The 17896-nt window shown below is 37.2% G+C and overlaps 1 protein-coding gene across 2 annotated transcripts in view; it reads right to left on the bottom strand.

Moving 5' to 3' along the window:
• Window positions 1-17896, bottom strand: part of WDR70 (WD repeat domain 70) — a 143529-nt gene that overhangs the window by 24701 nt on the left and 100932 nt on the right. For both annotated transcript variants that reach the window (XM_021380658.1, XM_021380659.1), the window contains exons 11-13: window positions 16167-16266; window positions 10708-10792; window positions 9431-9569 (exon numbers count right to left, since the gene is read on the bottom strand). In XM_021380658.1, coding sequence (XP_021236333.1) covers window positions 9431-9569; window positions 10708-10792; window positions 16167-16266 — 324 coding nt within the window. The remainder of the gene's footprint in view (window positions 1-9430; window positions 9570-10707; window positions 10793-16166; window positions 16267-17896) is intronic.

Genomic DNA, 17896 nt, shown 5'->3' with positions numbered 1-17896 from the left:
TTTCTTACACGCAAGCTCTGCTTCAGTGGCCATGACGGTATGTGATGGGTCCTGTTTGAACAGTGCTGTTCGGATTTGCTGCATTTGGCTATCCAGACAGTCAGATAAGAGGCATGTCAGCAAGGAAGATATTGAATGTGTAAAATGATGTTCTGACTGTGCTCACGGACTCCATAAGTATAGGGCACTACAACAACAGACAAATTGGGCTTTTCTGACTGGGCATTTACATTTATTTTAACTGTATTTTTACACATTCTAACACTGATGAAGGAAATAAGTCCAGTCCGCAAATGCATGCAACTAGTTCACTTAGAAGATCTATTTTCTTTACTCCTGTTAAAAAGTTAAATATTCCTGATGAAGAACTGCTTGTGCAGCGTGATATCTTTTAAAGATGGAGGAGCTTAAGACTGACGTAATATTATGTAGTAAGCCTTACCAGCTTCTTATTATTGTTTTTTAAGAAACAATAGTAATAACATTTCAAATTATTTCAAACATTAAAATGTTTGGATGCTACCAGCTACAGACAGCTTTTCACTAACACAAAATCCTTCAACAATAGTTCTCCCATTCCTCTTCGACTATCTACCAATTTTAAACAGCTTCTGCATTTAGGAAAGGCATTAATGCAGTGACTTTCAAGTTTTTCCATTTTATAATGAACGTATGAATCCATTAGGAAAATTCAGATACTTTGATGCTGTAAAGGCGGATACAAATCTACTGTACTCATATAAATCTCTACAGACATGTTAGAAGTCGCCCACCATTTTCATGGATTGAAAAGCTCTCTTTAAGCGCTTATGAAATACATTTTAGAAAGAACATATATGGCAACAAAGAGAGAGAGAGAGAAATGTCTCAGAATACAATAAAAAAAAAGACGCTGGGCTGCAGGATAGGACCATTAGCATTATAACTTAAAAGAAGCAGAATAATTCCTGCCTGTCTTCAAGATCTGAAAGATTCAAAAGGAAGCGTTTACTTCCTCCCCCTCATATTCTACCAAGTTCAGAAACAGGGCCTGTTTCAGTGCATTTGTCATCAACTCTACAAGAACATGTTTTCTCTCCAATTCTACACAACTGGAACTTATGGTAAATTTAAAAAAATAATCAAACTCAACATTTTAATCTGAATCTTACTTGCAGAAATACCATTATTTCCACATAATAATCAAGGATCTAACTATGGTTAATACCACAATTGACAGAAGTTAGTCACGAAGTAAAGACTTTTCCTTCTATAGTCACCTTGATTTTTCTGCAGGAGGTATGCACGAAACATCAGCTACAAAAGCTGTCTGCTTGCCTCTTAGAACAACAAAAACTCTTCTTAAGAGCCACAGAAAGATAATGCTGGTCTGAGATATTAATTCCCACTGCTCACTTTGTAATCTCTTTTTGCTAGTATCTTACAACTCAGTGGTGATCCAGCAGCCAAAAACGTGCTATGCCATGCTGTTCTGTCTGGGAAAGGCTGGTCTGCCTTCTGGCTGCACTCACAGACCAGAGGATGGAAAAACGTTAGACTGAATAACTCTTACAAAACTGCCACATTTTTAATTAAAAAAAAAAAAAGAAATAACATTGGATACTAAGCCATTTCCAAACGTCAGCAAAGATGGACAACAAATACTATCAGTTTACTTCCACCCTTCTTCTTTTCAGCAAAGGGTGGTACCCATACACTGATACTGCGCGTGCTTTGAAAAAAAGGCTGCTCACACAACAAAATCATTCTAATATTATATTAAAAATATGCTTTAAGACACAAATGCAAAAATCTTCCGATTTGAGAGTCCACTGGAGCTTACCCAAGGAGAAGAGCCAAGTATAATAAATAAGGTGGGAAGTTAGGGAATATATAGAATGCAGTGACCTGCTATCATTAGATTTAAAATACTCATGAGAACATAGTAGTAAGGAAACAATACCAACGTTTTTCCCCCATGAAACATGACTTAGAAAATGTGTGGAAACAACCAATAGAAAAAGGATCAGAAATGGATAAAATTTATTATTTTCTATGCAGAAACCTGAAAAGTCCAAAAAGCATTTTCAGAGGCCAATAATTTAAAACAGGAACCCAATGTAAAACATATGGATAGTAATGCTGTATCATGTATTTTTCAGTGCACATCTATAAAACATTCTTAGAAGTGAAATGAACAACTAAACAATGATTTTTAATTGATGAACAGAGAAGGAGACATAATCAGAGTGGTAAATTGTTTTTCTAGTAACTGCAAGGCCAAACATTTTTAAACACCTGCTCTGTGAGAATTACAGTCACATTTTCAGAACAGTATATTGCAAAACTAAGGCAGACAACTCTCATGTACCACCCCCACTGTTACAGTGAGGAAAGCTGTGCAGTTTATCTTTCTCATACACCTCAAGCCTCTAGTGACAGCTCCCCTAAAATAAAGTAAGCGCTGCTGCAGGATACAGGATGGAAGGACTACACTGTCTTTACACATATTAAAGCAGACAATAAAAACTGACAAGCTACATCATTAAAAAAGAAAACACACTCCTATTATTCATAATAGGTAGTTTTTACGTTAATTAATACAAAAATTAACTAGACCTTAAATATCGCTCTTACTTCCTTATTGTGAAATTTAGATTCTCCTTTCAAACAGAAGAAATACACTAAAAAAACAAGACGTACCATGCTGCTATCTCCCCTAAGTTAAAAAAATTATTTCCCTTTTATTAAAAAGCTTTAAATCTTCATCAGCTGGGCCACACTGGAAAGGCCCTTTAGCATACTACAGTGCCTTATAACCAGTAAATGATATCATTTGAGGTCAGTGAAAGGAATACTGCAATCCTATATCAACTCTGCATAAAGGGTAGTGGAAGTTTCGTATTTCTTTCTTTTCATTCTTCAATTTAAAATGAAGGTTTATTTATAGCTTGTCTCACAAGACCTTCCTGAAACATCCCTTAGAGAGATTTTCAGGACTATTTAATAATTTAACTTCTACTTATTTTGAAAAACTAAGAAAATATTGAAGAATTCTCCTAACAGAAATATGATTCCCCAAACAAGCATAAATATATGGTTTTGAACTGTGGTTTATCTACAAAAACCTGATGGATATTTTAAAAGTTTGCATATCTCATTCTAGCATACATAACCTTATCATCTTTACTGAATTACTCACAATTTCATTTAAAAATATTAATTTCTATAATTGTTCAACATATTTTTTTAGTGCCTACTCTTGTCTGTCACTAATTGAGTGTACTTCATCTCCTTTCTGTATGGGGAAAAAGACTGCTCCACTGCTGCCAAAATCAATCTTGCCTCTAATAAGGATAATTACTGGTCAATATGCTTGAATCAGATAAATGAATGACAGATATGTGAGAGTGATTCAAGTGAGTGTTCACAGCTATATTAAATTAATTTAATACAGGGGGAAAATGTTGTGTACCCAACACTGTTTCCCATACAGTAGGTATTTATAACTAATTCTCATGAAGATCTCAATCTTGCATAATTGACCCAAGAATTAGGAATAAATCCTCCTTGATTTGTACCAGACAATGAAACCTCCCTTCCATTCCGAAGAGTCCATTACATAAATCCTGAAAGATGAAACCTTACTTACTATTAACCTATAATTTTTTTTTCATATAAATGTTATCTTGTGGCTATTTAAGGTGAAGGCAAAAGAACTACTCTCTGATTATTCTATCACAATAATGTAAACAGTGGTAGAAAAAGTACAAAAAAGTAGCATGTGCATAGGAGGATGAAGAATTGTTTTCTGTCCATAGCAGGGCAAAGATTTGTTTTCAAAAATGTATTAACAAAAGCTAAGAAATTAATTTTTATAGTTTAGCATGTTCAGCTGTGGTTACTCTCCAAAGCCCTCATCATTTCCAATCACTCCAGTAGAGACTGAACCAGAGTAAGTGTGAAGTACTGTACAGAGAGCATCAGAGGCACTTCTGACCCCAGAGTTTTGATTTAATCAGCAGCAAGCAAACAAACCTGCCATTATCTTGTAACACAGTTGTTTCACTTCCTGATAAACTCCAAGAGAACTCCATTGAAAGCTGTTAACCATAGAATTCCTGTCTGTGTCCAGACAGCTCCAAGTCACAGATCATTGGAGTCACAAGAGGATAGCAGAGAATAACAACACTGTGTATCTGCCTTGTGCACGTATTATGCAGGCATACTGCTACTGGCCAGAGACAAAGCTCATGGTCTGCACCACATTTGACATTTACCTACCAGTACTTAGTTTTTCTTCAAGAAGCATTGCTATTTCTCCAAGAAACTTGAGTTCTAGAGAAGTCCAAATGCTTACATTGTGGGATGGCATTCAGTAGTTGGACAATGTAGTAGTTGGTTTAGCTAGAAATGGTAACCAGAAAACCACCAATCCTAATGCATTAAATGGAGATCTAATTAATATTCTATTCCCAGCCACAACAGAAGAGACTAATCAGACTATTAGTCCATTAGTAAAACCACAAGGTTTCACTCCAGCAGCTCTGAGGCAGTAATGGTTTTTCCCATGAAAACTTGAAAGAAAAGGTGAAAAAAAGGTTTGTGTGGTATGATGGAAAGGAATGCCACACATAGCTTTGGTCAAACATTCCCATTAAATATTTTCCCATTACCTCCTAGGTTCATTCACAGGCCAGTTACCCTGGCTATTTACCAAGGAGGTTTAAGATAATGTTTACCGTTCTTTACTGTTTTCCACTTTCTAAGATTACTAAAGACTTATTTTTAAAAAATGCCTTGTGAAATAATCAAAAAAAGTTACATGTTAACAGTTTATGTTTTCTCTTTGCAGTATATTTTTTGTTGCTCTGATTTATATCCATTCTATCACTAAGCTGGCAAACAATTGTCAAAAGTCTTATAATTTTCACTGAATACTTGAAATAAATGACTAACGATTCCCTTCTTCAGCAATTTGAAGTAACTCCATCTGAATTTACTTCCATGAGAAATGAGCTCTTTGTAGAGACAGTTACTGTAGTTCTTGTGCTCTTTTCCAACACATAATGGTATAATGCAACACCATATATGTAAAGACTAGAAAAAAAAAAAAAAAAAAACCAAATATTGCTATTACATGTTTAAGCAGTACATAACATACTAAAGATGTTTGATATTTAGTTAAAAAGTCTCAGGCAACAGTACATATTTATCCTTAACGTCACTAACTGGTCTACCTGCATTTTTGAAAGAGTATAAGGATAACATGGCAACCAAGAAATAAGTCAATAGAAACATACTAATTAATTACTAAGCTGCTGAAAAAATGATTTGATAAACTACACACAAGATAAAAACCTATCAATTTATATATATGCTAATCTTATAAATTCATCAATTTATAGATACAGACTTGATGGATCTTTCCAATAAATGGTATGTGCAGCTTATGAAATACAAAAGCATGCATCTTTAAACTTTGTTTGCTTTTAGCATGCCTTTATTCATTTATAACTCATCTAACACTGCAATTTGAGAAGGAAAAGCAAAAGCTATAAAAAAAGTCCAAGGACATAAAAAAATAGAAAAATTCTGAAAAAATATACTGCTTTGATTTTAAAACACTACTTATAGTAATTTTTCTTCTTTTAGACTAGGGTCAATACGTTTAACTGTGTTTTTCTTATACGCGTAGAGTTGAAGTTGAAAGCTGGACAGTGATTGCAGAGGTACTGTTACTACTGGCTCACCGAAAACTATGTCATAAAATCAGCACTTATGAAAACAAATTCTTCATCTATTATTTCCATTATTTTCATTTGATCCTTTATATTCACAGTAGGAAAATGACACTTACATTTTATAACTACAGATGAAGAAAAACAGCAGCACTAAAACTTCATAGGCAAATATAATTTACTACAGTTTTAAAAAGTACTACATAAATACAAACACCTATATAAACTTACAGTACAAAAATTATGAACCTGCTGAGATTTGTACACATACTTAAATTTTTACTGTCTGAGTGGCCCCTTCTGAAGTCACATATGGGCACCTAATTTTGTTTTTCCAACAACTTCCTACTGCTAGATTGCAACTCTTTGCTTCTCCCACATTTTTAAGCAACAGAACTCTCCTGTTGTACTATCTACCTGAGAAAGTCAGCAGACATTCTATTTCAAAGAACTGAAGAACAGTTCTTCTATAAAACAAAGTAATCCAACAATGGTTATATTCCTTCTGAAATCAAATTAGGTAGCTTCTCATTCTTGAAATCGTAAATCTCATTGGAATTTTCTGTCCTCCGTTACCAGCTTCCTCACCAGCAAATGAAGATGCCATCACTGTGAATGGAATTGCTAAGTTATTTTGTTTCTTGTGCCCCAGAAAAGAAAAGCTCTCATTAGAACCTACCTCCCACACTTTTATCTTATACAGACTGTTTCCTTTGATCTGTCAGGAAGCTTCAGAGGGAGTACTGAGGCATTTACATTTTGTCCCAGAAAATGTTTATGAACACTTGGTTATGATGCTAGTATCAGAAAAAATAACATCCATCAGAAATCTGTACAAGTTGGGCAGTAGTACGTTCTACAGGAGAAGATTTAAAAGCTAGTTTATGTTAACTTGGAGAAATACTTCAGAACTAAATGAAAATTGCTGTGTAGTATAAAACCTCTATCTAGAATGTATCTGTTTAAAATAAAAATGTCTTTTTCCTCTCCACAAAACCATGTGCTTTTTGCTTTAATCTGAAATCTGCACTATTACATTTGCAAGACTGCTGCCACAGAAATGATGGACATAGTAGAATCAAAGAATCATAGAATTAGCAAGGTTGAAAAAGACCTACAAGATCATCCAGTCCAACCATCCACCTACCACCAATAACCCCACTAAACCACATCTCTCAACATAACATCTAAACATTTCTTGAACACCTCCAGCGACGGTGACTCAACCACCACCCTGGACAGCCCATTCCAGCACCTGACCACTCCAAGCAGCACTTCCTAATGTCCAGTCTAAATCTCCCCTGGCGCAACTTGAAGCCACTCCCCCTCATCCTGTCACTAGTTACAAGAGAGAAGAGGTTGACCCCCAGCTCACTACAACCTCCTTTCAGGGAGTTATAGAGACCCTTCAGGTCTCCCCTGAGCCTCCTCTTCTCCAGACTGAACAATCCCAGCTCCCTCAGCCACCCCACGGAAGACCTGTGCTCCAGACCCCTCACCAGCTTCGTCGCCCTCCTCTGAACACATTCTAGGGCCTCAATGCCTTTTTTGCAGTGGGGGGCCCAAAACTGAACACAGTACTCAAGGTGTGGCCTCACCAGTGCTGAGTACAGAGGGACAATTACTTTCCTGCTCCTACTGGCAATTCTATATACTGGCACCTAACACAAGCCAGGATGCCATTGGTCTTCTAGGACACCTGGGCACACTGCTGGCTCATGCCCAGCTGAGCATCAACCAATACCCCCATGTCTGTTTCCCCTACACAGTCTTCCAGACACTCTCCCCCAAGCCTGTAGCATTGCCTGGGGTTGTTGTGGCCAAAGTGCAGGACCGGGCACTTGGTCTTGTTGGACCTCATCCCACTGGCTTCAGCTCAGCTATCCAGCCTGTCCAGATCTCTCTGTAGGGCCTCGCTACCCCCAGGCAGATCGACACTTCCTGCCAGCTTGGTGTCGTCTGCAAACTTACTGAGGGTGCTCTCAATGCCCTCATCCAGGTCATCAATAAAGATACTGAAAATGACAGACCGCAGCACCGACCCCTGGGGAACACCATTTGTGACCGGTCACCAGCTGGATTTAACTCCATTCACCACCACTATGTGGGCCCAGCACTCCAGCCAGCTCCTTACCCAGCGAAGAGTGTACACCTGTTCAAGCCACAGACTGCCAGCTGCTCCCGGAGAATACTGTGGAATACACTGAGAATACAGAGTTGAAGGCTTTGCTGAAGTCTAGGTAGATCACATCAACAGCCTTTCCCTCATCCACCAGGTGGGTCACTCGATCATAGAAGGAGATCAGGTTAGTCAAGCAGGACCTGCCCTTCACAAACCCATGCTGGCTGGGCCTGATCCCCTGGCTGTCCTACAAATGCTGTGTGATCTCCCTCAGGACCATCTGCTCCATAACCTTCCCTGGCACTGAGGTCAGGCTGACATGCCCGCAGTTCCCAGGATCCTCCTTACTACCCTTCTTGAAGATGGGAGTCACACTGGCAAGTCTCCAGTTTTCTGGGACCTCTCCAGCTGACCAGGAGCACTGATAGATGATGGAAAGCGGCTTGGCTATCACCTCTGCCAGCTCCCTCAGTACTCTTGGACGGATCTCATCTGGCCCCATGGACTTGTGGCAGTCCAGGTGGAGTAGTAAGTCTCTGACTGTTTCCTCCTGAATCGTGGGGGGTTTATTCCACTCACCATCTGAGACTTCTAGGTCAGAGAGTAGAGTACTCTGAGGATGACTGATCTGACTTTTAAAGACAGACATAAAGAAGGCATTGAGAACCTCAGCCTTTTCATTATCCTCAGTGCCCACATTCCCAGCTGCGTCCAGTAAAGAATGGAGATTCTCCTTGGTCCTCCTCTTACTGTTAATATATTTGTAAATATACATTCATCCATGAGCAGATTTTACTTTAGAAGGAATTTAGAGGAGAAAATTAGATTTGAAAAGTAAATATAAATATAAATTCTGTCTAAATGAACTCCAGCACAAGCAGTTTTGTTGTGCTGTGCTAAAAAAAGACTACTGTGCTCAAGAAGTGAGTTAAGAAAAGAGCAGAAAGGGAGAACAATATCCTTAAGCACTACAGCGCAACAAAGATGTGGCTAGCTGACAGACCACAACAATTAATGGGAATGCATCATGCTTATGCAACAGCAATTCCGTTTGAATGTCTTGCACTCCTGACTTGTTTTCAATAGGCTTACTTATTTACACTACTGAGGACTTTTTTTCATCTGCTGTATTAAGCTTCTTCCTTCTATATAGGGAGATACATCTGTCCACTGAAATACATTCTACAGCAGTCACAAGACTAGTTTCAAGGACAAGCAGGAGTTTGTCACAAAATGGCTATTCATCATGATAAATGGTGGAATGAACAGCATAAATGTATAAGCCAGAATTTGTGCCCCACTTCACAGCTCCAAAAATGTTCACAGTAACCCCTGAAGAACACAGTAGTAACACCAAAGCAGAGGTCTCCTACTGGTCAAAGGCCTCATTCTAAGGTTATATTTATTTATTTAACTGAAATAATAGAGAGAATAGCACTCTACTTATGGTCATAATTCTCATAAATATGGAATAAAAATAAATTACAGTAGTGGTAGCAGGTTACTACCTGTACATGGGAAAAAAATCAAATGAATAAGATTTCATTCTTATTTTGAGTAGTGGATAGAAGACGACTAAAATAAATACCGCATCAGTAACTTCTATCTCGTACAACTTCTGAAACGTCTCCCGATCAAAGAAGAAAAGCTTCCCACTGCCACCACCTTTCTTAACAGAGGTCCCTGTGACAAGTATTTTATCATCCGGGCTGAAACAGCAATCTGTCCTGTTAAAAAAAAATACACCATCACACTGAGCAAACCAGTAAACTGTGCAGTTAATTTATAAATCACACTCCTTACAAATAATCTTATTTGTTACTCCTTTTTATACAAAGCTTATGAAAACATCCTTTGTCAGTTATCATCTATTACTATAGTTATCGGGCACAGTTCACATTTATAATTACAACTGTGCACAGAATGTGCAAAGCTGTCAAAGAAAACCTCAAACAAACATAACCCCTCCCCCCAACAAAACTCCTCTTTCTCTCAAAAGCCTTATGAACATTTCTATGTAGAAAACAGACAACATAATCTTTTCAAATCTGGTTATCATCATTCAGTAAGAAAATAAATCAGTCTTGAATTTTGTTTTCACTGATGATACATTCTTTAATGCTGCACAGCAGTTGTGTTTATATAGTTGCTAAAAAATGTTTGTTCATTTTTCCTCTATGCTACAAAATACAGTGAGTGGTTGTGACTTCAAGCTTGACCTGTCCCTAATCTTCCTTTCCAAGAACTTGTTTTAAAATTGTAAATATTCAACAGAGTTGGATTTGACTGTATTACGGGTATAGAAGTGCAGCTAATACCAATAAAAAGATGAAATTCAATACTTAGCAATATACAGTATAAAACACTACTTTAGTACCAAAGAACAGAGTAATCAGCACTTCTAACATCATAACCTGAATTAATACCATGCACCTTTATGTTATGTCTGCTTTTCAATCTAGCTTTTTCTTCTAATTAATCATAGACCAAATAGCAATGAGGTTTACTCAATATATCTCATTACACAAACACAAGGCAATGAACTGGCCTCTTCCTGAAAAGTTTCTAATCTAATTAGGCATAAGATATATGAGACTAAAAAACCGCATAAAATAAGCATAGCTAGCTACAAATTATCACAAGAAATAGGAGATAGTTGAAAGCAGTGTTAAGTCCTAAAATAGCCAAGAACAGTTCTCTCTGTGCAGTTTTTTCTCCACAGTTCCAGACCTATTGAGAAATGAGAACAATTCATTTCTCAGACAAGTTGAGAACAGCTCACTTCTCAGTACACACTCAATAGCCTCTCTTCCTTAGCACAACTACCACTGTTTCTGGTAACTGGTATAACTTAAGAGTACTTACATTGGAAAAAAGCTAGACAGTCCTTCAGCAGAATGAAGAGGCTTTTTGAATTGTCTAATATCCCATATCTTTAAAGTATCATCTCCTGTGAAACAAGAGAGACAAGAGTTAGTAATAAAGAATTTAACAAACAGAATGATAGGGTAGAAACATTCCAAATGGGGATGGTTTTTGGTAAGTTTTTGAGCCTCAGCAGCTGTGAAAAAGATGAGAAAGAGCAGAAGGCAATGAAACCCTCCTGCTTCTTTAGCCTGCAAACAGCAACAAACTACAACTTCCGTATGGCAAATAGGCCCTGGAACCAGCCAGAAGTCCTTGGGGAGGGGGTAGAAAGGAAGTAAGTGAGCTCAAGCTTGCTATAATTAAATCTTTTCACACCCCTTCACAACACCTTTGGCCATAAAAGCCAAAGCTGAGGTTATAGCAAGACATTTATAGCCATTCTCTTCTGTGTTTGATAAACATGGTGTGATTCTGCACACCCGTAAAAGTCAGAGTGTTTATTCTCTTCTCAAAAGTTATGACACATTAACAAAGTGAGTATGAAAAAATAAAAAAAAAAGAAAAAGAAAAGTTAGTTACTCTTGGAGAGATCTACATCTCTGCCGATCATCCCTCTGGAATACATATTTCAAGCATGAGAATTTGAGCCCTGAGCCATCTCACACAGACACCTAGGAATCTTCTTGTATTTGACACCAGTGCTTTCAAGGGTGAAAAGAAGGACTTTCAATCAACAATTCCCCTTAAAAATACACTAAGATTAATTTTAGAAAAAAGTTATACGTTTTTCATTATCTAAGCGGCAAGTAGGCGAGTGGCATGGACATGCTTCCTTACTAAGAACAATCCTTGGGATGTCATTTTTATTATTATTGTTGTTGTTGTTGTTTAGGCGTATTCTCTGGATTCCCAGGCTTTGAGATTAAGAACTCAAAGTAGACCTTGGAAATAAAATGCAAGCACAAATAAATAAATAAGTATAACTTGCCACAACAGAAGAAATCAAGGCCAGCAGTACCCTTCACAGGGAAAGCAATAATGTGTGGCCTCGTACATCATGTATGTTTATATTAAGACTAGAATAACTCCTAACTACAAAATATTTTTAAGAAGTGGACAACTTAAATAAATGATGTCTAGAGCAGAGTATATTTCTTTTCATTGGGAAGCTAAAAATGACGAGAAAGAAAAAATGTTGACTCCTTGTTTTGGGAATATCGTAGCATACACCATCCCAAGCACTTCAAAGCATTCGGTTTTGTAATATGAACCTTCCTTCTTCCCTCCCATCCTCCACAAAAAAAAACACTTATCATCAAGATGTTATGTCTAAAGAACCAGCACTTCTTAAATGTATGCAAAGGATACCATTTGGCTGCTCTGAAAATCTCCTGGATAGGGACAGATCTAAGGCTACCAATCAAGATTGTTCTGTTCGCAGTGGCATGAGCCTTGACATGATCTTTGAGCTGTAGTCTTGACAGGCTTTAGCAGAAGAGATGTAGTCAGACATTTAGATATGGCTCTCCTGCTAACAAGAAAGTGTACTCTGCTGGTACACTTGTGGTTGGACTTGATGATCTTGAAGGTCCTTTCCAACCTGAGCAATTCTATGATTCTACCAGAAGTACTCAAGAAGTTTTGGATGATTTAAAAGCAACATTGTCTTAAAGACTGCAGAAATAGTCAGTTAAGGGAGAAATTCTAGTAGAATAACTTGGCCAATGCTTTGAATCTCTTACCATTTTTAAGAATAATGTAAGATTTTCCAAATCAATGTTTAAATTAATTTTTTCTCTTCTGAAAATACGATATTGGTGCCCGAATTTAATTTGCATTAGGAGTTGAAATCACTGTCACTAAGAAAGTACACATATTAATATTTCACAACTCCAATGATTTTTTTCCATCAATGCTTAATGGGTTTCTTTAAGAGAGCTGCAGTAGGACTGATCTATTTTTAGTTACTTCTTATACAGCCAAAACAGTTATTCTTAAACAAAAACACAGAAACAACTTGAAGTTGTGCATTTCAGCGCTAAGCATTCAAAATAGTTCATTCTTAGATAATTCCATATTTTTCTTCATGGCAGACTACTCCAAGGCTTGGCAGGTTTTTAAAAAACCTTTATAGCCTTACTAAACAGCATTTCAAACTCTATTCTTTGCCATTTTAGTAAGAAGGATGAAGGATACCAATAACCAGGCTGTAGTTCAATATGATCAGGTCAGACACTGTTTCTCTTCATAAATACCATGGGCATAATAATTAAGTCCTAGAAAAAGAATATGTAGTGAGCCAAGACAGGCATTTTGCATATAGCGTTTTGTCAAAGTAAGGCCAGTGCACTAAGACTACAAAGATTTTATCTTTATTTATTTTCTTTTCTCCAGAAGATACTGACCAAGTAGGTAAGTAAATGGATGCAAACAGACCCACAAAAAGCAAATGCATTTGCCAAAGTAAAGATCTGCCAGAAACTTGAAAAGCTTAAAGTCAGCAACAGCCTTCAAGAAGATTCTATTTTAAGAGGAAACCTTGTCTTGAAAGCAAAAGTCAGTAACAAAAATTCACGAAGACTGTTGGAGAGAACAACAAAATATAAGGACTGAGATTTTAGATAAGAAAATATAGCAAAAAAAAAAAAAAAAGGCACTGTATGAAAAGGCTTACCATAACGGAAAATCAGAATTTATCATGTTTATAAACTTAGAGCCCTTCTGTGAAGGCTTATAGCATAGGCAAGGCGAAACACCTTACACAGCAAAGTATAGGCTTCTGCGTTCTGCACTGGCTCAGCAAAAGGAGCTACAAAAGATAATGAACAGCCCTCTGAGGCACTGCAGGTCAGCATCATGCCCATTCTGAGACAGACAATTTGAAAAGGCACAAATCAGGAGTTCTGCGCTTAGACCTGGAATAGCTCTCACCAATATCTATATCAACATCACCAAATCATCCTCTCTATACATCCTCCCTTATCATCCTTTCTATACATAAACTTACTTTTCTACATAAGTTTACTGACAAGCCAACCAACATATAGCTATCATGAAGTCCATGAAATTAATAAAGTCATGGTTTCATATTATAACAAAAGTGGATTCTGTGCAGAAGAGGAGTCAGAAATGTGTGTTATAAAAGGACCCCAAATCCTAATGCTTACCTAGTGAAGAAAACATTCCCAAATAGTATTTTTTTCCGTATTTATATAAAAAAATACTTTCATGGTTACAAGTGCGTAAAAATATCACTTTCTTAGCTTCCAGCAAGTTACTACCAAATACACAAGAAGAATAACACTGGGAACTCTCATAAGCATCCCTTTATTTTTTTCATTTTCCCTTGTGCTTGCAGCTGGACCCTGCCTCATCTCTCTTACATCTGACACAGAACTTACATCAGATGCAGGAGATTCAATCAGGCTTTCAATGAGAGTCCCCATTCCCTAAACAACAGTCCTCTCTTTGATCCTCAGAACTTGGCAGGTGCATTAATCTATGAATGCTGGATCCACATCTGCTTTTATTGGTACAGATCCAAAGTAATACTCACATTAGAGCACTAACCAAAGAAGTCAAAATAAGGTAAGAAACTTCCTTGTTTTTCATGTATCATACAGAGATTAAAAACAAAACAAAACAAAAAAGCATTGGACAAAGGTAGTACTTGTAGCCATACTAAGGGGCCAAATTTCTGTACAGCTACCAAAATCTGATACAGCTTTTACCACAGTGAGGTAGAGCATAAGTAGAAGTCTGTTCAACACTACACAAAGTCTGGAGACAGATGAAGAAAAGCAGGCAAGCAAATGCCACAAGCAATTAAAATGTGCAAAGGTCATTTCTGTTATCTACATTCATAAATGCAAAATATAAGTGAATTTACATAAACGGAGGTTTCAAGATAGCACTATTGAATAATCCTCACATTAGTGTTCTTGGTTTGCTGTGGGTATTTAAAAGGCACACCAACATTTCTCTTTAAATCATTTCAAGTAAAGTACATCTGTGTGGCTTTTGTGAGGGCTACGCCACTGGCAGGCAGCAGCAGCATTTTACTTAGCCCGGAACAGTGAGACAGATGGTTTACCTACTCTCCGAAGAAGAGAAGGTTCTCACATAGCACATGTTCAGTTCAGTAAGAAACACACAGAGTTTTTACCTCAACTATTTATGGAATACCAGGAGCCTGAACAGCAATTAATAAACAGTCCAAGTGACAGTAACATCCTCTAGTAAGCCAAGGGCTACCAAGGACAAGACCACTGCCACTTTATTATGAAACACGTGATCTGAGGAATATAATTTTTGTAATCTTAGAAACATAACAAAACATACACAGTGAGAGCACCATCCACTAGCAGCTGCACACCATTGCAAAAAGCCACCAATGCCACTCAGATCATACGGGACAGGGAAAGGGAGGAGGACGCCAAGCAATTGCAGACTACACTCCAGACTAGAATCACAGCATGTGGATACCTCTATCACAGTACTTTGTATATGTAATATCACTCTGTCTACATACCAAACTGACCAGATGTCATGTACATATGTCAGGCACAAATATTGAGCCTACATTAACATACACTGCTTCTCCCTAGGCTTGTTTATTTGGCCTTGGGGCCATGCTAATGCATCCACAATGCTTCTAGTTACAGCTGGTTTTCATCCAGACAGCTTGGATTGTATGCTTGCACCTGCCTGCAAAACACTGGGTAGAAAAATCTTCAGATGAAAAGTTGTTTTAGGCAGATACCGCCCCATCCAGTACATCTAAAATAATGGTGAGAATGTACCTTCATGAACATCATTGTATTCTCAATACTTTTATAACAGCTCTAACTGAAATTTAAAAAACAAGGTGTGTTTTTTTTTCCCTATCCAGTAGACTATTTTTTTTCCTTTCAAGTATATCTTGGCCACTCACCTCAAGTTATCACCTTTTGATGCTTATAACAAACTACAAAAAAGTTCTAATTAAAACATAAAAGCACACTGCATTAGAAAGCTGCTTGAAGAATTTAAAACCCTGTAACACACACACTCTTACTAGAGAAGTAATAACCTTACCAGAAAGAACTAAATAATATAATCTGCTGTATTTTATTTTTAATTAAGCTAATAATTTCCTTTTTGGTATATTACTAATGCTAGTCAAGAAGAAAAATCAGGAACTGCACAACATAAACAAAAAAATATTATCTTTAAATATTTCTTAACTGCTCTAAATTGCACTTTCAGGAAGACAGTATTTATTGTATGGCGTACCAAAGCAAAGTAAGTAAACTGTGAAACACTGTAGGTTTATATCTTCGATATCTAATTTTACTATCTCACCTCCACCATGAATAATTACATTTAGAAATGATACAATTTAAATGGCTTGTTTACTGCATTATGTTAAGATTGTCTTAAGTTCGATACATCAAAAGTTTCTTTTGACCACTTACCTCCCCGGCTGGCAAGGGCAGTACCATCGTAGGAGAATGTCAAGCAGGAAGTATCAGTGCCTGTAGCATGGGCTTGCCTGCAGTGGAACTTTGTATGTACCTGTTCGTCAAACAAATAAAACATTAAAGAAGCCTGCCTATTTCAAGATTAGACAAACTGTGTACCTTGTGTGTTATTCCTAAACTTAAACAGAAAACTCCATATTTTTAGCATTAATAGGAACTGAAGTTGTATGTTTCTACAGCCTTTAGAAAAAGTTATACACACTTTATATGGTCAGAACAGGCTTTCATAGTGTTTTAATGCAAAATTCAGCTTTTTCCTAGATTCACTAACACAGTCCACATTTACATAGCATTAGAATTACTGAAAAACTCCCACTAGCACTGGATAGAAGGTAGCTAAGTCTGGTTAAGATAAAAATACATTTTAAGACTGTTCTTATCACCCCCCTCCGCAGGCTCATTGCTTAAAAAAAACAACGAATGAAGGAAAAAACATACATACTTTGGAAAGAACTTAAAAGAAGGACTGGAAGAATTGACTTTTGCCAAATTTCAACCCTGCCAAAATTCATGGTTTATAGATCAGAATAAAGCTCAGATATTCTGAAGTTTGTGTTCCATTTACATGTAATAAAATTCAAGTTTGAGAATGATGTATGTTTGTTTATTTTCAAGTGTATTTCCCCAATAATCCTAGAGAAACATGTAAAATACTTTCAAAGTAACATCTCTTTCTTGAATAGAGCTGACTTTTTGTTTATTAAGACACAATTTATTTTAATCCCTAAAAATGCTCTCTCTTAAAACTGGAGGAACCTCCTGTGAAATCTCAAACTAAATTTTAGCACATCTGCAAAATCCAGCTTTCTCATTTCCCAACCAAACCCAAAGGTCTTGGCTCAGATACCAAAATGCCTATCAGGCACACACTTGCTGGCTAACTCAACCATCACTTTGTCTTAGTAATTTTATCTTTTATTTTCCATCACTGATGGAGACTACACTGTACTATCTGAAAACCACCAACATGTTCACTGTCTGCTTAATTTTACAAAACATCAGACAAATGGCTTAGTGACATTTGAGAGTGAAACACTCACTTACAAACTCAGCCAAAATATAAGATCAAAGAATATACTATAAGCATAGTTACCAAAGTGCAAAAACCCTGAAAAACCCAACCCGTGTGTTTGAAATCCGTATCTTGCATTCATAACTAAGTTGTGTTTGTACAAGGGTGACAAGACACATCATGCAGAATGACAGACTGACAAAATGTTGCACACAGGTAGAAGAGGCAGTGGTCTGATTTGACTATGGAGAAAACATGAAACTAGTGCTAGGGGTGGAGTCCAGTGAGACTGGACTAGCAATGAAGAAGAAAGGAGAACTTGGACAGGTTAGAACTGCTTTGTTGAGAAGAATACAGAAAGAGATAGAACAATGGAGAGAGGAGACAGCAAAGCACTGCAGAAGACCACAGGACATAGCGGATGTAATGAGAAGCTACAAGAAAGGGATGGCCCACCATAAAGAATGAAGAATATTTCAGTATATGTGGAAATTCTAAGACTGGATAAGGAGCCCAGAAAAGCTCTGGGATAAAGCATGCAGCTTAGAGGGGATAAATTGGAAGCACATGGGCATTTAACAGTGAAGAGGGAATTAGGCCAAAGAGGAGGGCAGAGATGAGGAGGAATCAAAATGGAAACAGAGACATGAAG

This window comes from Numida meleagris, chromosome Z (genome assembly GCF_002078875.1).
Source record: "Numida meleagris isolate 19003 breed g44 Domestic line chromosome Z, NumMel1.0, whole genome shotgun sequence".
Classification (NCBI taxonomy): Eukaryota; Metazoa; Chordata; class Aves; order Galliformes; family Numididae; genus Numida; species Numida meleagris.
The sequence above is the reverse complement of the archived record's forward strand: the minus strand, read 5'-3'. Positions and strand labels throughout refer to the sequence as shown.